The sequence below is a fragment of the Aythya fuligula genome, chromosome 3, assembly GCF_009819795.1.
Source record: "Aythya fuligula isolate bAytFul2 chromosome 3, bAytFul2.pri, whole genome shotgun sequence".
Lineage (NCBI taxonomy): Eukaryota > Metazoa > Chordata > Aves > Anseriformes > Anatidae > Aythya > Aythya fuligula.
Window position 1 is genome coordinate 90,586,723 of NC_045561.1, and position 21,345 is coordinate 90,608,067.

Below are 21,345 nucleotides of genomic sequence, written 5' to 3' on the forward strand. Positions count from 1 at the left end.
GCAAAATTTTCATTGAAATGAAACTAGACCTTAAAAATAAAATAAAGAAAGGAGTGTTCATTCCTACTTACAAGTTTCTGTAATGGTTAAAGAATGCAGGGGATAGTGTTTTAATAAGTAATATTAGGGGAAAAAGAGAGAGAGAGAGAGAAAAGAAATGTAACCAAAAATATTAATAATAATTGGTTTTCCTGTCTAGGTTTATTAATTTTTCAAGATTTACAGCTTGAAAAGAAAGAAGACTCCAGTTTTCCCAGAGCATAGATGTAATATTGATATATATATCAATGTGCACAAAGAAGAGCTACAACGGTGGTGAAGAAGTGTAACTACGCATGGATTTGTTGAACCTCATTAGGTTCATATGGGCCCACTCCTCCTTGGTGTCATCTGCAAATTTGCTGAGGGTGCACTCAATCCCAGTGCACCCTCTTGATAAAGATACTAAACAGCTCCTCCATATGAGGAGTGTCTGGGATCATTTTGTTTGTTCAGTTTAGAGAAGGAGACTGTGATGTGATCTGTGAGCTGTGAGCCCACTGCTTCCTCACCCTCATGGGACAGAAAGGGGGGCACTGACAGGACCCAAGGGAACAGCACAAAGCTGTATCAGAGGAGGTTCAGGATGGAAATTAAGAAAAAGTTCTTCACCAAAAGGTTGGGCACTGGAACAGGCTCCCCAGGGAAGTGGTCATGGCACCAAGTCTGCCAGATTTCAATAAGTGTTTGGACAACACTCTCAGAAATACAGTTTGATTTTCGGGTGGTCTGTTGGATTTCATGACCCCTGTGGGTTCTTTCCAACTGAGGATATTCTTTGATTCTGTGATATATCATTATCTATAGATATATTGATGTAAACAGGATTCAAGATTGTGAATTAGGATCATGATTCAAGTTTTAAAAATCTTCTGTCTTTTTATCCTGAAAGCCACAAATTAAATTATATTAACCTTGAATTTTAAATGTAGGAACAGTTGCACTCTCTCAGTGAAAGGTGAACTCAATCACTCTTTCAATGGAAAAATAACAGGTTATTTCACTATCGTCTCTCCTAAAATAAGCATATTCTAAAGTGAATTATGACAACTGCCACCATTATATTGAATTGTAACTGTCTGTTTCCAATTAAACAATGAATGATATCTTATGATATGTTGTTTTAATGACATCCAGCATTTTACATCCTCAGAGATCTGTATTTTGTGGAATTACAATTTAAAATATTAAAATACAGTATTTGTTACCAGTGATTTATTGTTACCAGGGTAAAAAAAAAAAAAAAAAAAAAAAAAAAAAAAAAAAAAGACAACATCTAAAACATCTAAAGAAAAGCCTATTCATAGATGTAATTCTTGTCATCAGGCATGTGCAAATGGAGGTAGCTGTTTCTATGATGAGGACAACCAGAGATCTCACTGTGTCTGTGCTCTTGGATGGACAGGACAAACATGCCTAGAGAATATTAATGACTGTGAAGTAAATCAGTGCCAACATGGAGCCACATGTGAAGATGGAATGAATGAATACAGGTACTAACATGATGTTAGAAGTAGATACTGTATGAAGATAGCACTGAAAATATTTTTCTTTCAACAAGAATTACAACAGGAGTTGCTATTGCAGCAATATTTTTCTCAGATTAGACAGTGACATGGATACTAAATTTTAATAAGCACACATATTCAAAAAGATAGGCTATTTAGTCAAAAGTATCACAAAGGAAAGCCTTACAAATATTTATTTTTGCTGGACAAAGAAGCTAAACCAGCTATGCAAATATAATGTTTATAAATAAAACATTTATTTAGCAAATGCTAAACAGTTTTTAAGCCTGGAGTGTGACATGGAATAGCTTTTCTTATTAAAATCTGAATTATATATTCATTATTTTCAGATGAATAGTTGAAACTTTTAGCGCTTTGTAGCTTTTTTTTTTTTTTGAAAAATATGTGAATTTGTGAATTTTTTATGTGAATTTTACGTATTAATATGTGAATTTTTTGAAAAGCATAAAATATATGCTTTACTTAGTGATCTGTAATATGCTATAGATATTTGAAAATGAGACTATAAAAGTATGGGGAAAAACAAATGGAAAGGGATGTTTTGAATAAACAGAGCTCTGTTCTTATCAGACTTGAATTATTTATTTATTTCTTCTGGGGAAAAAAAAAAAAAATAACTAAAATCTGTACATAATGCCTGTGAATGTATCTGTGAAGGGCTTTGATTTTATGCTTTCTCCTGAACTTGAAAGCACTGTAATTAAATAACACAAATTAAACACTTCTTTCACTCCACCATTATATTTCTAGGTTCTTCAGTAATAATAATTACTGCTGTAATAAATTAAAAAAAAAAAATAAAAAAATCCCCAAATAAACACAGAAATATAGATAAGCATGTGAATCTCAATATACCAAAGTCAGAAGGATTTTGTTTTTACAGAGCCATTGCAAAATACACATCCTTCTTTTTTGTCAGATTACACAACCAACTTTTATTTCAAAGTTCTGGGACGTAATTTGACATTTTATTTGATTGATAAATCTTTGGTTTTCCTGTCCATCTCAAGGAGAGAAAAGAGAATTTTATTAGAAGAACAAAGCCATGCTTCACTTAAAAATTCACAAATATTTATCACAAAATGAGTAGATTTGAAGACTTCCAGTAGAACAAGACATTTTGAATTTAGCTCACTAATCCAGACTCAGACTAGCAAGAGAAAGCACTTAATTCTTACATTTTCAGTCTTTGAAAGACAAATTATGCTGATTTATTAGTCTGTTTATATAAGGAACAAGAAAACTTGCTAGCTGACAGTTTTATCATAGAACTTGACCCCACAGAAACATAATAGGATATTTTGCAAGGACAGTGTGCAAAGTGTTCACAGCATAATAGCAGCTCTGTGGACAGAAGGTTGTTACTTCTGAATGACAAAGAAGATTTTTTTATGAGAACTGAACTGTATCTTGAATTATGGTTTTCCCGGGAGTTATTTTCAGCAAGTGAAACTATTGTAATTTTCCCTTTCCCATACTCCATTAAAACTAAAAAGAATAGGAGAAATGCTGAATGTAACTGCTGTAATCACCCAACATTTTCAAAAGACTCTTGCTATTTTTATTTTTATCCTAAAGTATAATTTTTGATAAGGCAAATATCTAGAGCTGTATTTGATGCAAAGTAGTGTTAGGAAGACATAAGAACACTGTCAGCAGAACATATGGTGAATTATATGTGTAAGTGACATCAACAATTCTACTGAGATCTATTTTTAAAGCTATTATAGTCATTCAAAAAAATTACTTACCTTTATCTCCTCCTCTCATTAAGTAAACATTTTCATTATTTGCTAACTATTAAAATGTCATATACTATTTTTTTTAATGGAAAATTAACATAAAATTCTAGGCTATTCTCCCAGTTTAAGAAAGCATAACTTTTAAACTAATTTTTAAACCTTGATCATAACACATTTTCCAGTGATGGCTCGTTAGAGCAATGTTAAGACCAGAAAAGCATGGAGAATATACAGCTTTGCTTATCTTTAAGCAACATTGCCTACCCTCTTTTAAACTCTCACCTTCTGTGAGGCGAGCTGTCAGGTTTTTGCAAATTGAAAATACACATTCAGATTGAAAATACACATGACTTGTTTACTCTTTCTCCTCCCATTACATAACTGCTATTCCAGACAGTAGTGTCCTATAGGTGTACATTTGATATATGAGCAGAATTAAAGTTCGCCACAGGAAGCCACTCTGGATGAAGGAGGGGCACTGAGCTTCATGCCGCTCTATTTATACTAGGATGATAGTAAGGATATATAATAAGAACATCATAATCAGAATAACATCTCTTAGAAGTTTTACTCTTTTGGTTTAGTGAGCCTCTCAAACAACTAGAGTGGCTAAAAACAGACTGTCACAAAGCCTCTTACTAATTCAAATGAATTACTGCATTTCCTGCTGAGCTTCTGTTGTTTGAGTTATCATAAGTTAATCAGCATGTACTGAAAGTGATATCTTCTCCCGAAAAGTACTGCTCCTACCACTGGGTTGATGATGCATCTGTAGATACTTTGAATCTGGCAGATACCATGCAATGGTCCAAAGTATCAGCATACCAAAAGGATGTCTTGACCCTTGGTCACATATACCTGGGAGAAAAACAGAAGATTTTTTGCCTTAGTAAATAGACTGTGTTGCTACATACAAAAGTATTTGAATTTTCCTTTCAAAATTACTTAGTCTAATCTCAGGCCCTGGAAAAATATGGAGAAGATTGGTAATTTCATCCCCTTCTATGATATGGTCACATGCATGGTGGATGAGGAGAAGGCAGTGGATGTAATCATTCTGGATTTTAGAATGAACTTTGATACATCCCTCACGGCATCCTTCTGGACACATTGTCCAAATGGGAGCTGAACAGCTTCACAATGCACTGGGTGATGGACTGGCTCAATGGCAGATCTCAAATGGGCTACCTCTGGCTGGAGGATGGTCACTAGCAGTGCTCCCCCAGGATCTGACCCAAAGCCAGTCTTGTTCAACATTTTTGTCAATGATCTGGAATGTATCCGCAGCAAGTTCACTGACAACACTAAACTGGGATACGCTGTTGACTTCCTGGTGGGATGTGAGGCCTTGCAGAGGGATCTAGATAGATTGGAACAGTGGGCACTGCATTTTAATGCAATGCATTTTGGGATGCATTAAACACAGCATAGCCAGCCCGTCAAAAGAGGGGATTCTCCCATTATATTTAGCATTGGTGCCACCCCCCCTTGAATATTGTGTGCAATATTCAGTTCTAGGCACATGGTCTGAACTTTTGGGTAGACCTGTGCGGTGTCAAGAGTTGGACTTGATGATCCTTAAGGGTCCCTTCCAACTCAGGATATTCTATGATTCTATTCTATGATATAGAAAGGATATTAAGGTACTTAAGTGTCCAGAGGAGGGCAACAAAGCTGAAAAAAAGGGCTGGAAGGCATGTTGTATGAGAGGCTGAGGTGAGTGGGTTTGTCTAGAAAAGGAGGCTAAGAGGCAACCTTATTGCTGTTTACAGTTTCCTGAGGAGGACACGTAGAGAGGCAGGTGCTGGCCTCTTCTCCCTGGTAACTGATTACAGGATGAGTAGGACTGGCACAGAGCATCAGCAGAAGAGGTTCAGAATGAATATTAGGAAGAATTTCCTTATTGTTAATAATTTCATTATTTCTATTCTATTCTATTCTATTCTATTCTATTCTATTCTATTCTATTCTATTCTATTCTATTCTATTCTATTCTATTCTATTCTATTCTATTCTATAGCCCTTCCCTCTCCACTATGTTCTCTGTAGAAGAGGAGAGAGAAGAACAGAATTAACATTGGCCAGTGAGGAGCAATTAATGAATAAAGTGAAAGAACACTTCATGGAGTTGTTCCTCCTGTTTTAAAATCCAAGGGGGGCAGGGGTTATTTTCTTCACCCTTGCAAAATTATTTCTTGACAATAAGTAAAGTTTTGGACAATCAAGATCTTAACTGAAATAGGTAACAGATAGTATATTATAATCTATTTAGTAAAGGGAAGCAATAAAGGAAAAAGATAGAATGTATAATTCAATGTAGTTTCCATTAGCTATCCTGTTTCTCATGTTTCTTCAGTTCAGTCCATTCAGATGAAGTTCTACACTTATAGCTCCAGGGAAGCCCATCAAGATTAAGATGCCTGAGGAAGCTGTAATGCATGACTTACTATTGCAATTTAAATAAAAGATTATATTAAACTATTATGATTTATAAATATATCTTTATCTATAGGTATTGCTCTGAGGTCAGCATTTCTTGAAGTTTGATGCAGGAAAATTTCCCATAAAGTGGATTTGGTGTACAGGAAAGTTTAATTTTCCAACTCAATTTTCAATATTCAGTATATATATTTTAATATGTATAGTTTAATCTTGAATTAACCTCAGTAGGAAAGACCTAGTGACACTGTTAAATAAAGTGTTTTAGAATATGAAAATCTTATTTGCTTGATGCCAGCAAGGTTATGAAAGCAAACATAATTTAGATAACTTTGGAGTATCACATTATCTAAAGCTTTATTCATCCTTGACTTTTTCCATTTTTTTTTTTCTGTCACGTGGATTAATTAAGCTGTTTGATTAGATTCCTTTGTATATAATTTTCCATCTTCAATTTTATTTGTTCTATAGTATACATGCAATTTGACTGCAGGACCTAGTTGGCACTGCCATATAAAGTTATTGTTATGATGAACACAGTTTTCTGTAGCAATAAAAGGCTTTTTCCAATAGAGAAAGAGGAAAAATGCATTTCCTCACTTTGCTAAAGCTCCAGAAAGTAGGTGAATATATGCTACAATTTCTTAGGGAATATCTCTGTAATAAATTATATATACTTACAGCTTTTCTATAGATAATACAGATACTTACAAAAAGCCAAAGTGGCACTAAGTAACTTTTCAGTCCCTTTATGAATGTGTTCTCAGTTTCTATAGAAAACAAAATAATTAACACTGAGTAAATACAGTTACTCTGTTTGTATTATTATAATAACAACATAAAAATATATATATATTAAAAAGGAAAACAGATACTGAGAAATCTTTGCTAGTGCCTAGCTTAAATGTGTCTTCTTGTCTTAAAATAGAAAACAGTTGGGTCATGTAGCACAGATCAACATAGCCACAGTGTATCTTCAGTCTGGTCTTTAGCCTTTTTCAGTCATTTTAAAGATTCATCAGTTGCCACAGTTATTTACTCAATGGCACAAGTCCTACATCACTTTAGTGCACACAGTCTGTAAATGCATTGTGACAGCTACTGTGCCTGGACTAAACAGTATGAACCCACCTACCTACATATCTACTGTTCCAGACGTTGTAGGATAAAAAGGCTATGTCTTACTACATTTTGTTAGGAACACATTACAGCTACCCCATAACTATCCACATTCAAGAGTCATATTACTTCTTAGATAAAATTCTGTGCATGACTTATGAGTCTCCACCTTACATTTATTTCATGGGCATATCAAATTTTTGTGCAATATTAACCAGTTTTAGGCAGTAGATTATCAACATTCAGCCATCTACACCACATGTGTTGGGGCAAAGCAATCTGTAACAGAGTAACTGTGGCTTGAGTTTGGTATCCACTACTAAAATCTGTGTTTGTAGCAAAAGCACTAATGTATTGGTTTTCTTTCCTAGGATCTGTTACACTCAGTCTTGTTATGGACTAAAGGAAGAACGCATGAACCTAAGAAATTGTTGTTATTCCCATTAAGAGCCTAATAGATCAAATTATTAGTCGGATGGCCATACTTAGTAGTCTAAATGAATACAATCAATCTTCAATAAAACAGTTAAAAGTGGTATACAAAACTTCATATTTACATTTTCTGTGATGCCTTACTTGTCCTTTCAATGTTTCTCTGGTTTCTAAGGTTGACATTTTACTATTCTGTAAGAAAGTAGTTGGTGGGTGACATTAGCATCTCCAGGTATTTTCTGGGAGGTGTCTCCCTCTCCCCAGCTGGGCCATTCAGAGCTGAAGCTAAAGCAGGGCAGCAGCAGCCACTGGGCAGTGGTGCAGTAGTTGAACCTGAGAAATCCAGCTCAGGCCAAGGCCAGGCGGAGCCTCTGTACTGCTTGGTCAGCACACAGACAGGGAGCTTCTGCTGGTAAGGGCAAGAAAACATTTCTTGGGTGACAGATTCACCTACAAATACAAATTATGGTACCACATGTACATCTGTAGTTACTGTTAACTTACTGAAGTATCTGTAACTCACCACATACCAAAGGTGAAAATGAAAGGGCAAGACATTCACTTAAAAATTATATGTATATGTATATGTATGTCATTGAAAGATTAATATTTCATTTTTTTGTTTGCTTGTTTTTTCTTGGCTTGTGTTTTTTAAATTTATTGTAGGGAAGCATTTTAGCTTTACAGAAAATTAAAACTGCAAATCAATCTACCATTGATACCATGTTCAGCTTTTGATATCATGTTCAGTATTTTAGTACTGTTGAAGTACCAATGCAAGGTCATAGTCATTAAAATCTAATGTGGTGATGATATTATTCCTAGTCCTAGAGTAAAGGACCTAATTACTTAGAGATCATTGGACTTCATATCATTCATAAGAAAGACAGGAAAAGGTATTTGAAGTTCAGTTACATCACTGTTACACCATTTAACAAAACTGTGTTCAAGAAAAAAATCATAGAATAACTTAGAGATAAAATGATAATATAAATCAAACATGTTGTATAATTTAGTATCTTATACAAATGCTGGAGGTACAAATAAATAAAGTCAGATGCTAATATCCAAAGCCTACAGAACTCTACTTATGTCATTATATGTTAAATTTGAGAAAAACACACAATATAATCCACTTAGTACATATTACTGTTATATGTACAAGATATCAATGTAAAAGGTAACTATTAATCGTTAATGCTATTAATTAGCAGAAAATGTATTAAAATTAAAGACCTGATTAGTTTAGATTTTGCTTCATAAAAAAAAATAAATAAATCTCTTTTTCTTGAAAAATAGACATATTACCAAAAAATACAGATTTTAGATAATGACAGTTACTAGTATATTTATTTTAAAGTATTTTGGCCCTTCTTTGTAGACTTTCCATTTATGATATTATGTGTTAATGTTATTTGTAAATATACATTTAGAATTTGACGTAGATCGTTATAGATTATGTTTCTAAAATATGTATTGAGTTTTGTGATCCTATCACCACTAAAGATCAGTCTGGATTATAAAAAATAAATGAATGATTCTTAGATATTGTAATCTTCAATAAATGATATCTTAATCTACAGTAAGAATTTACATTATTAAGAGGACTAGAACACTCTGTTTAATAGTTTAATAGGTTTAATTAATACAAACTGTTTGTATTAATGTATGTGTGTATATTGCTACGTGTTGAGCAAACAATAACAGAACAAAGCCTCATTGTGCAACATTAGTCTGTAGCAGCGCACTGTTTTGAGCTACTGCCACTATTTTGGGCATGATTAGCTTTATACATCAGTCACTTTGTTTCATATGACTGTAAGATTCAGTTTTGAAATTATTTTCTAATCTGATATCACACCGATTCTATTTCAATATTATAATTGGAAGTTTGATTTTAAAAGCTATACAGCTGCTATTTTGTCCCATCTAAATTCATACGATTTTGATTATTGCACAGTTCCATTTAATTAATTTAGTTCCAAGCAGTCTATGTGAAACAAAGTTACCTGGTGACTAATTAAATGTAAAGAATGAAGACTAAAAAAGAATCCAATTCATTTGTGAGTAATTAAAAGTAAAAATATTGTTAACCATGTTAGACATTATTGACCTATACACAGCTATCAGAGACTGCCTTTTTTAATTTTCTCTTTTTAACAACAGGTGCATATGTCCCCTTGGTTACACTGGCACTTTCTGTGAACTTGATATAGATGACTGCATTGGAAACCAGTGCTCTGAGTATGGTTTCTGCCAGGACCACTTGCATAATTACAGCTGTAACTGTATGCCTGGATATGAAGGACCCTTCTGTGAAGTAGAAATTAATCAATGTTCAAGTTCACCTTGCAAAAATGGAGCTACCTGTGTGAATTTAATTGATCACTTTTCATGCCATTGTGCTGAAGGGTTCAAAGGTAAGTTTTCACTGTTGAAGTGCCTTGTACTACAAATGTGCCTGTCCAACTCTATCTCAGCAATGTTTATAAGACCTTTTTATAAGAACTATGTGTATACATGTGTATACGTGAAAGTATATATGATTTGACAGAGTATTAACTGAATTAGTATGGAAATTCTTACATTGTATCTCCTAACTGTTCTTCTGCTGACCCTTCTTCTACTAACTGTACAATTCTGAACATGAATTTTGATGCTTTTGGCAATAAAAAATGATCAAGTTCCAAAACACAATTTCAATCGTGTTTGTTTAGTTTCCCTATTAGGCAGTTTTAGGTATTGCGGTTTCAGTCATAAACAGGATGTCAGAATCTCGTGATGGAATGAATGTTTTGGTACAGGAAACAGGAAAGTATAAGGAGTAATGAGATCAGCAGTACCATTCTCTACATGTATAAACAGCTTTATTGGACTTAGTTGCTCAGACTCTCTCAGCAAAGATAGATGAGTATTTTAGAGCATCTACTTATCTTAGACATCAGTCCTAGAATGCAAGTCTGTAGATTTCTGCACTGTGTTTGATCAGCATAAAGCTGATAATGTGATTCCTTTTTGTACTAATTTTCCACTTTGTGTGAACACTCTGATACTCAGACTTTGTGTGAAAGACAGAAGCTCATCTTCAATGCATGTTTCTCAGCGACACTAAAATGTTGCTTTTCCATTTAATCTGTATGATCAAGCACAAATAGTAATGCACTGAATGTTTCTATGTATTTATTGATAATGTGTGGTATAATATCACTGGTGGTGATATAAATAGATAATATAATATACATAGTGCCATCTGTACCAACTGATAATGAATGTTTTTCATCATTAATTTACAATTTACTCTTCCAATTTACTCAGGGTTCTTGCTCTAGTTCAGGGAGACATTTACAGCACACATAATATATTTGTAAGTTCCAGTTAAACCATTGGGCTAATACATCTATTTAGATCTTTTTGGGTCAGTGCTGAAGTGCTGAACCATTAAGCAATTGCAAATTCAGTGCTAATTTCTCATAATAAATCCTGGCTAGCTAAGCTCACTTTTAACATTTCTGCACTAATATTTATAATTTCAAATATGTTTATATTCATTTGTACACATATGCATATACATATATTTATGTAATTGATAAACATTTATGGATTTGTTGTCCCCAATTTGAGCATGTATTTTTTTTGGTCATTTGAATACACCTTTAATAATATATGGTATTTCCTCTCTTTCCTCTTTTATTTATAAGTAGGCAACTCTGAACAGTATTAATTTTTCCACTCAGAGCTCATCATTTGCACCCTTTCATTAACCTGTTGCTTTCTGTCATGAGCTATTCATGCAAATTATAATGCATCATTATTGTGCTTTTTTGCTACTACTGTTGACTATATGGAACATTTATCAGTTGCAGCAAGTTTAGACTAGACTCTAGTCCGAAATAAAGTATCCATATATGCATCTGAGGTAGGGCTAAAAGAAATAAATTAAAAAAGAAAAAAAATCAAAAATTATAGTTAAAAAAAAAAAAAAAAAACAGGAGGTGACCTAAATTCCATAAAGATAAACACAGGCCAGTTAAATGTCTGCAAGAAAAGAGGAAAAGTATTTGGCTTCTTTGAACAAAATCTATCCTAATATATATTCATTACACTGATGAAATTTCAGTTCTGATTTGGTGCTTTGCTGGTCTTCATGTGGGGACTTCAAAAACTGATATCTGCTGGAGGGACAATATAGCAGGGAATACATGAACTAGTATGTTTCTAAAGTTCATCAATGACAACTCTCTGACCCAAGTAACAGAGGAACCAGCAACGACAAGTGCTTTGCCTGACTTCACACAAACAAGGATGGACTTGTTAGAGATCTAAAGGCTAAAGGCAGTATTCATGCAGTGACAGTGAGAAGGCAAAGTTCAAAATCCTTAGACAGGAGAGGAGGTAAAAAGCAAGATCACCAAACTGGATTTGAGAACAGACTTTGGCCCTTTCAAGAATGTGCCTGAATGAGTCCCATGGGATAGGCAAGGATTACCTCCTCCAAGCTCAAAATCAGTCTATCTGAACAAGCAGGAAGTCAAGCAAAGATGCAAACAGGCCTGCATGAATGAAGAAGGAGCTCCTGGTAAAACTCAGGCATAAAAATGAAATACACAGAAGCTAGAAGCAAGGACAGGTAACTTGGGAGGAATATAGACACTGTCAGAACACAGAGAGATGCAGTTACATGTATGTTATATTTCAGCCCTGGCAGGCAGCTAAGTACCACACAGCTGCTTGCACACTTCCCAGGTGAGATGGAGGAAAGAATCAGAAAGGTAAAAGTATGAGAACTCAAGGGTTGAGATAATGACAGTTCACTAGGTAAAGCAAAAACCACTCACACAAACAAAGCAAAACACAGAATTAATTCATTACTTCCCATCTGTAGGCAGATGTTCAGCCACTTCCAGGAGAGCAGGGCTCATCACACGTAACAGTTTGTTGGGAAGATAAATGCCATCACTCTAAACATCCCCCTCTTCCTCCTCCATCATCCCAGTTTTATTGATAAGCATGATGTCATGTAGTATGCAATATCCCTAAGGTCAGTCTGGTCAGCTGTCCTGGCTGTGTCCACTCTCAAGTTCTTGTGCACTTCAAGGCCACCCTGAATAATCTTTGAACAGTTGTAGTGATTGTAAGAGGTGCCTGAGAACTGGAGGAAAGAAGTGGAATTAAGTCTATCTGGAGACCAGCAATTCATGATGTAGACAACGCTGGCTCCAGTCCTGCTTCACATTTCCTTTAATGACATGGGTTATGGGACAGAATGTACCCTCAACACATTTGCTGATGACACGAAACTAGAAAGAATGTCTGACACAGCAGAGGAAGTCTGCAAGAGCAGTCTGCCATTCAGAGGAACCTCAACAGGCTGGAGGAATGGTCTGATGGGAACCGCAAGGAGTTCAGCAAGGGTAGTTGCAAAGTCCTTCACCTGAGGGTGAATAACCCCAGGTACTAGTATATGTTGGGGGCTACCCAGCTGGAAAGCCTCTATGCAGAAAAGGGCCTGGGATTCTAGTGGACACCAAACTGGCCAGGAGTAAATCTTGTGGCAAAGAAGGCTAACAATATCCTGTATGGCCCTAGAAAGAGTGCTGCCAGCAGGTTGAGGGAGGTGATTTTTCTCCTCTACTCAGCTCTGGTGAGATATATCTGGAGTTCTGGGTACACTTATGGGCTCCCCAGTACAAGAGAGACATAGACATACTGGAGAGAGTCTTGTGAAGGAACAGATGAAGTTCATTGAGGAACTGAAGCACATCTCATATGAGGAAAGGCTTAGAGAACTGGGACTGTTCAGCCTAGAGAAGAGAAAGCTCACAGAAAATCTCAACAATTTATATAAATACCTGAAAAGGAGGTTGCAACGAGTCTGGATCCAGACTCTTTCCAGTGGTGTTCACTGGAAATGGCACAAACTGGAACACAAGAAGTTCCATCTAAACATCAGGAAACACTGTGAGAGTGATGGAGCACTGCAGCAGATTGCCCAGAGAGGTCATGGAATCTCCCTTCTCAGAGATCATCAAAAGCCATCCACACATGGTCTTGGGCAACCTACTTCAAGTGACCCTGTTCGAGCAGAGGGATCGGAGTAGATAATTTTGAGAGATCCCTTCTAACCTCAGATATTCTGTGCTTATGTGAGCATGAGCACTTATATAGATGACATCTTACTGGAAAGTACTTTTTTCTTATTTTACCACTCAGAGAGGTATTATATGATAGTATTCCAAGAGAAGCAAATTCAAAGTCAAGAGAATTTTCACAATACTATTAATGTAGTGCAGCTCATTATCATATGTACTGAACATAATTTTTTTTCATAGAGTATAAAGCAAAAACAATTAATAAAAGACTAGAAATCTATAAAAATGTTATCACTACTCTAGTATTTCTATGTTCATATTTTGTCTAAGGTTTTATGATCCTGTGATTTTTTATATTATAGAACAGATTTGAAGTTCAGTCATAACTGCATGTTATGAATCAGTGAAGAGTATCTCAGCATGATGTTAGAAAGACACATTTTGGTTTTGTTATGCTATGTAATTCAACCTTTTTACATATCCACATGTGCTTCAATTTCTTCATAAGTCTTAAATTCAATTTCAGAGGAAATATCAAAGGCAGCAGTAGATAAATTTAAGAGTAAAACCAAAGTCATTCCTGCTCAGGACTCTGTAAATCTCTGAGAACTATTATACTATGTGTACCAGGATTCACAAGTTTGAAAACAAGCCATGAGTACCCAGCCACCAACTTGTTTTTTCTGCTGTTAATAAATGAATCCCTGGGTACTCTTTGATATAGAATTAGAGTCCGTTTTTATTTCAGAACCAAATTTTACATAGACAACTCATAGCTGTCTCCTCTGCCTAAATTATCATTTTAGTCTGATGTCTATCAGTATTTCACAAATGTTTTACATTCTATTATGTAGGGTCTCCTTAGGCACTGTAAAGGGATTTATCAATATGAACAGCTTGCACACTCTTATTTGACAAAAAGAAGCTTATAAAAAATCCAAGACTTGGGCATCTGCATATTAAAAATCAATATATTGTTTTATATAATATGTATAAATTGTATTTATGTATAATATATAATATTTTTAGCATCGTACAGCACATTCTTCCCTTTTGAACTGTTAACTGTACTTGTGATGGAGACTTTAATATGGAGACATTTTTTTGGTGTCTCCACTACCAGCAAGAGAATTCGGCCTGTGCCAGACTTGGCAGCTTGCAGTATGACCTGTAAAAATTTAGTAGTTTTATGAAAACCTTTATTCCATCATTTTGGTCATGTGAAAATACTCTATATTGCTTTGCTGTGATTCAGTGTATCAAACAAACATAATTCTATTCACTTGAGAAGTCATTGTCAGACTCTCTTCTTCCATATCTTCATTTTATTCCATATAACAAAATCAGTGCTCAGCATCAAATGGTTCTAGCTTTCATGATTAATGACTTGGATTTCTAAGCAAATACTGCTGTGCTTCATTCCGGCTTAATAGAAGCTCTTCTTGGAAGTATTTGTTAAAAGGTTGCCTTTATTCAAACATACCCTTCATTAAAAGTCTTGTTTGTTCGGGTACTTACAAAAATGGGAAGACAGCTGCCGAGAATTCTAAGTAGATGAGAAATATTGCCTCTTGAGGTTTTGTATCTATACAACATTGATTGCTGTATAGTTAAGATGTGTGGTTTTTGTTGTTGTTTTTCTTGTTGTTTTGTTTTGTTCTGAAATTATGCTGTAACTCACATAGCAAGATATTAATCCATCATTGCTCTATACATATGCAAGCAGTGAATAACAAAATTCACACTCATCACCAATGTTGGTCTTCCAGTAGCTTTTTAAGTTACACATTAATATGTTCTATATATGCTGCATTTCAGTTTTCTCTCTCTTTTTTTTTTTTTGTCCAAAATGGGAAAATAACATACCTTTTTAATATCATTGTATTACTTTAAATTTCTGTACTTTGCTTTTTTATCTATTATGCCACAGCTACATCAGAAGAATCCACCTAACATTTAGAGTCTATTAGAGGAAGCATTTAAGTGTTTGTACTTTCAGTAAGCTATTCATTGTTCTTAAATGTTATTAAATAGTTTTACATTTCTGTGGTAGAAATGAACAATATATCTTTGATGCTATTCTTAAAGACAGATCTTGAAAGGAAAAACACAAGGTTGTGTGAAAACTTATCCTTTTCAATACAAGTGAATTTAGCTGCTTTAAAAAATAATGTCTAGAACAGCTGATGGACACACTAATATAATGAAGATTGACTATGTTATATCAAGGAGCAACAAGTACAAGGCTGCTTCATGCGGGTAGCAATGAATAGGGCTGAAAACAAACCCAAGTGTAGGCACTGCCCTCACTAAGCAGAGCACAGTCCTGCAGCATCTAAGCAGAGCAGGCTGAGACCTGCTAACCTGTTGCCCTCAAGAGCCCTAGGCACTGAAAGCAATTGACCAGGCCCAGGGCCAGGGGTCCCAGTTAGAAACAGCAGGAGGCAGGCCTAGAGACAAGGCCAGAGACGAGGCTGCAATGTACATACAAAGGATCCTGTCAGTTGAGGTCCATTTTTGAGACAGGGCCTTAGGCAGTACTATAAACAGGCACATCTACAGCATAGCTCAGGCTAGAGCTGAGTGCCTAGGGCTGAGCTGAAATGGGGCTTGTTGGACAATGGGCAGGGTATTTGGGAAGGTCCCAGATGGGGCTGCTCAGGACAATTACATTCTACTAGTGTTCTCAGGGGCATGATATGCCTTAGCAGGTCCACATGCAATTATGAAATTATGAAAACTATACAGACCCACAGTTTGTATAGCTACCCATTGTATCAAATTCATAGCTGTTTTCTGAGACAATTTTAAAACGAAACAAACAAACAAAACAAACAAACAAACAAAAAAAGTTTGTCTTTGAGATTTTCAGAGAATTCTGATGCATCTGATTCTTTTTAGTGCTGGATTTGTTTTCTGCTAATTCTTTAAGAAAACTACCTCACAGATTAGATAGGATTTTGATTTTTAGTTTTCATTAAAGGATAGCCTACAGGCACATAAGTAGTAGTCATCATGGACTGCAAAAATACTTGTAATACTTGCTAATTTTAGAGTTGTTGCTATTTTTGCTAACTTTTCTTAAAAACATACAAGTCATAGAACTGTATAGCTAGAAGACACATCAACATGTAACTTCCTTCATCTCTGTTAGTATATATGCCATTCTGATAGCTCTTAATGAAATTCATTGTAATATTATGGCTATTATTAAAAAGCTTTTATTAACATTAAAATGGACACAGAGAAAGCCTTTATAAAGATCTTCATAAATAGAAAGATATTTCTCAGTCCCCTCTTTTTGATTTCAAACCAGTCCATTGCCTTCATACTGTCTTCAATGATATTCCCTAAATTTCTAGTTTTATGGATTTTCCATCTGTAGGAAAAGAAAGAAGAATTTCCAAAGTAATTCAAAACTCAGAATAAAATACTATAAGCTTGCTACGTAGCTTTTATCTGAATCACTGAATACGCTTTCTCCACTGCATATATAGGAAACTTAAGACATTATGGGATTACTTCCAGTGCTTTCAGATCTAAGCATTAGATATCATTTCTGTTGTCTTAGCAGCCTAAGAGATCCTCATAGGTCAGATATGACTCGAGGTGCACATGAGACTCCTGCCCTCTTTAGTAATATCTGAAAGCCAAGATACTCTCTAGCATTAATGTAATACCAGATACCTATGTTTAATTTACTAATACCCATCCTACTGTTCCTAATTCAGTAAAATTAAATTGATTCTGGATACAAACAATTAGGTGAAATACTTTTATGAAAAAATATTTACAAAGCATTGTCACATGCACAGATAATGTCCCTGTTATTTTAATGGCTATTTTATTAACTAGATCAGACTGGCTGTGTGCTGTGCAACCAATCTTCCTGTGCTCTCTGCCAAGCTGTCTTGTGAAAAGATACAGGAGCCCAGGAGCTCCAGCAAATTCTTAACTAATCTGTGTAGCATGTGAAGTCAAGCTCATATATTTTGCTATTCACCACATACTCTACACAGAGATTTGCTCTGACCTACTAACCAAATTGAAATGCAGACCTAAAATGAAAACTCTTTAATAACAATATCAATATTGTTCCTCATATGAGTTTCTTACAGTACCAGGATGCAAAAAGGGCATGAGGACCTTTTAAAGGCCTGTAAGATTAGCAGGTACTGATCTGGAATGAAACTACTTACCTGTGGTTGGCAGCTGCCAGTTGGCAGGTTTAAATGGTGCTTTTGTGTAGCAGGACAAAGGTACCTAGATACTAGATACTACTCTTATGAGAAAGAGATGTCTCCTTAGTTAGTCCATTCTTTGGCAAAGTGACCTATATAATGTATTGAAAATGTTTCTGCTGCACTAAGGAATGCAAATGGATTCACGTTTCTGTTCACCATTTCCAGTGAATGAAATTTTTCCATTCCAAGGAAAACATTAGACTGATACTTGACAAAGAAGGTCACCTAGCAAGTAAGGATGAGGAAAAATCATTTAATGCCTTTTTTTTTTTTTTTTACCACTTTTTAAAATTCATGGTAGATTTTGGGTTGCCTTGTCCTCAGAGTTGGACACCCATGACAGATGGAGCAGCAACTTTCCAGTTGTGGGCAACACAATTGTAAGACACCAGCTGTATCAGTTAAATATTCATAAGATCATGGGACCTGAAGGGATTCACACCAGAGTATGAGGGAGTTAACAGATGTTATAGCTGGTCTCCTTTCCATAATATGTCTTGGGAGTCTGGGCAGGTCCCTGCTGACTGGAATTGAGCCAATGCAATAATACTCTACAAAAAGGGCTAGAGATAAGACCCAGGAAACTACAGACCTGTTAGTTTAACCCTAATACATGGAACTATTATAGATAAGATTATCTAGATGCTACTGAAACGCATTTAAAGAACAAAGCAATTGTCATACATAGTCAACATGGCTTCATAAAGGTAAACGCTTGCCTTAGTAATTTCATCTCCTTCTATGATAAGGTCACATGCATGGTGGATGAGGGGAAGTCAGTGGATGTAATCATTCTGGATTTCGGTATGGCCTTTGATACCATCAGTCACAGCATCCTTCTGGACACATTGCCCAAATGGGTGTTGAACCGCTTCACAGTGCACTGGGTGATGGACTCATGCCAGAGCTCAAATGGCCAATCTCTGGCTGGAAGATGGTCACTGGCAGTGTTCCCCCAGACTCTGTCCTAGGGCCAGTCTAGTTCAATATTTCTGTCAATGTTCAACGTTCAACATTTTGATCTGGAGGCAGGAGTGGAATGCATCCTCAGCAAGTTCAATGACAATACTAAACTGGGAGGTGCTGTTAATTTCCTGGAGGGATGAGAGGCCTTGCAGAGGCATCTAGATAGATTGGAACAGTGGGTGATGATCAATGGCATGAAATACAACAAAGGCAAATTATGGGTTCTACATCTGGGATGGAGTAATGCCAGACACAGGTACAGACAGGGAGATGAGTGGCTAGAGAATTGTTCGACAGAAAGGGAGGTGCTAGTTGACAGTAATTTCAACATGAGCCAGCAGCGTTCCCTGACAGCCAAGAGGGTAAACTGCATTTTGGGATGCATTAAACACAGCATAGCCAGCCTGTCAAAAGAGGGGATTCTCTCACTGTATTTAGCCTTGGTGCTGCCTCCCCTTGAATAATGTGTGCAGTTTTAGAGTCTACCATATAGAAAGGTACTTTCTATATGTTTCTATAAGTTAAGGTACTTGAATGCATCCAGGGGAGGGCAAGAAGGCTGATAAAAGGGCTGGAAGGCACGTTGTATGAGGAGAGGTTAAGAAGAGTGAGTTGGGAGAAATCTAGTTGGGAGAAAAGAAATCTAGTTGGGAGAAAAGGAGGCTAAGGAGCGACCTTACTGCTATCTACAGTTTATCCTCAGGATAAGGATAAGGACATGCTGATCTCTTCTTTCTGGTAACCAATGACAGGATGCACTGGACTGGCACAAAGCTGCACCAGGAAAGATTCAGACTGGATAGTCAGAAAAAATTATTTGTTTTAAGAATGGTCAAACACTGGAACAGGTTTCCTAGTTAGGCAGTTGATGCCCCATGTCTATCAGTGTTAAATAGGCATTTGGTAATGTCCTTAATAATATGCATTAACTTTTCATTAGCCAGGCAGTTGTGATTGCAACCTGCAAATATATTGTTAGCTTTTATGGCTACTAGTTGGACTGAAAAAAAAAAACAAGCATTTTTTTTCAGTAGTGCTTTATTAGGATTACATTAAGCAGAATTTTAAAACATTTGCTTTTCATCTGATCTGGGAATAGAAATATGCAGTTTATGTCCTGAAGTAATGTTTCCCCAATTTAAGGGTTAATAGTTTTTAATACTAATACTAATACTAATACTAATAATAGTAAACTTAGACAATTTTTTTTGTGTTCACTCTCTCCATCTTTTCATTGTCAAAATTTATATTCCATTATGCCTATAAAACAAAATTTGGTATGAACCTTATGCAAATGAAGTGTGGCATTTCGATATTTTTGCATGAATTAAGCCTGAAAGACATTAAAAGTAGCAGTGGCAATTTATAAAATGGATGACATTAAAATACAGATACTTATACATAACATCTATTATATTAAAAAAATAAGCTTTCTAATCATTCCTGGTTTTACTCTAATGCATGAATATTTAATTTGAGAATATGTAATTAAGCTTACTTTGAAATTAAAAAAAAAAAAAAAAGTATAGTTTTGCAGATATTCTAAAAAATGTCAAAACAGTTAAAATCATTCATTTAAAGTGTGAAGTTAGGCTCTTTTGTCATCAGAAATAAAATAAAGTTTGAACTACTGAAAGGTGCAGACTTTCAGTGTTGTAATCTTGCAGAGTTGCCTGTACTTCAGAGTAAAGGAATATTCAATGAGACTTCATCCATTATATTTTGAAATGGAGTATTCCTTTGTTTTCTTACGTCTATTTACCTGAGAACTTATGAATGTTTTCATTTGCTAAAATAGTATGATTTCTTTAAACACTACATTAGTAATCCTGATAGACTATGTGTCTGCCAAATTTCTAAGCATGCATCCGCTGAAGGTCCTAAACGCATATCTCTTAGCAAGTCTTCTGTTCTGCGGAATAATCAGTCACTTCTGCAACATCAGTGTGCCTGTAGAAAGCTGTTAAGCGTCAGGCCATGAAACTCATGTGTTATTAGAGTAACAGAGTTTCCTAGGCAGCTCTAATTATTTGTTATGTATTTTAAGAACACTGCAATTTTATACATGATAAAACACACTATAAAGTAAAGGGAAACAGAATCAGTTTATGATGAGTTTTAACATTATGCTTGTATTTCAGAATTTGATTACATGAACCCTGTGAATTGCTTAGGAATTCAGACCCAAAGCTATGATTTATTAAATAACTAATTAAATATTGTGTTATACTACTAATTATGTTTGGATTTGTTATATTAATGTTAACCTTAAAAGTCTAAACCCAGAAAATATTTATATGAACATACTATGATGTTGAAAGTAATTTGTAGCCAATTAGTTATTCTTACTGTATGTTCAAATAAGGTTTTCCATTTCAAATGTGTAGTTGAGATTATCTGCATACTAAATAATAATAATAATAATAATAATAATAATAAAATAAAAATAAAAATAAATGGATGCACTGTATGCATCTAGCCTTTCTACCTTTCTTCCTGTCTTGCATACTCAGAAAATATCACACATTAACTCCGTAAATTCTTTTCTTCTCTCTGAAACATTTTAAAAAGTACTGTCCAAATACTGCCCTCCTATTCTGAAGGCATAAATTCTTATATTTCCATTGCAACTGTATGCGAGAAGGACATGTCTTTTGTTGGGTGCAACTACCAGCTTAGTGCCACTCTTTGTTAGGACACATAACTACAAGAGATAATTATTATCTAAAAAAACAAAATGGAATTA

At 35.2% G+C, this 21,345-nt stretch overlaps 1 protein-coding gene across 1 annotated transcript in view; it reads left to right on the forward strand.

Annotated features, from left to right (window-relative positions):
- The window catches only part of EYS (eyes shut homolog), an 836,985-nt gene that overhangs the window by 105,226 nt on the left and 710,414 nt on the right, over window positions 1-21,345 (forward strand). The window contains exons 9-10 of the mRNA XM_032185496.1: window positions 1,366-1,532; window positions 9,467-9,720. Of these exons, the coding sequence (XP_032041387.1) occupies window positions 1,366-1,532; window positions 9,467-9,720 (421 nt within the window). The remainder of the gene's footprint in view (window positions 1-1,365; window positions 1,533-9,466; window positions 9,721-21,345) is intronic.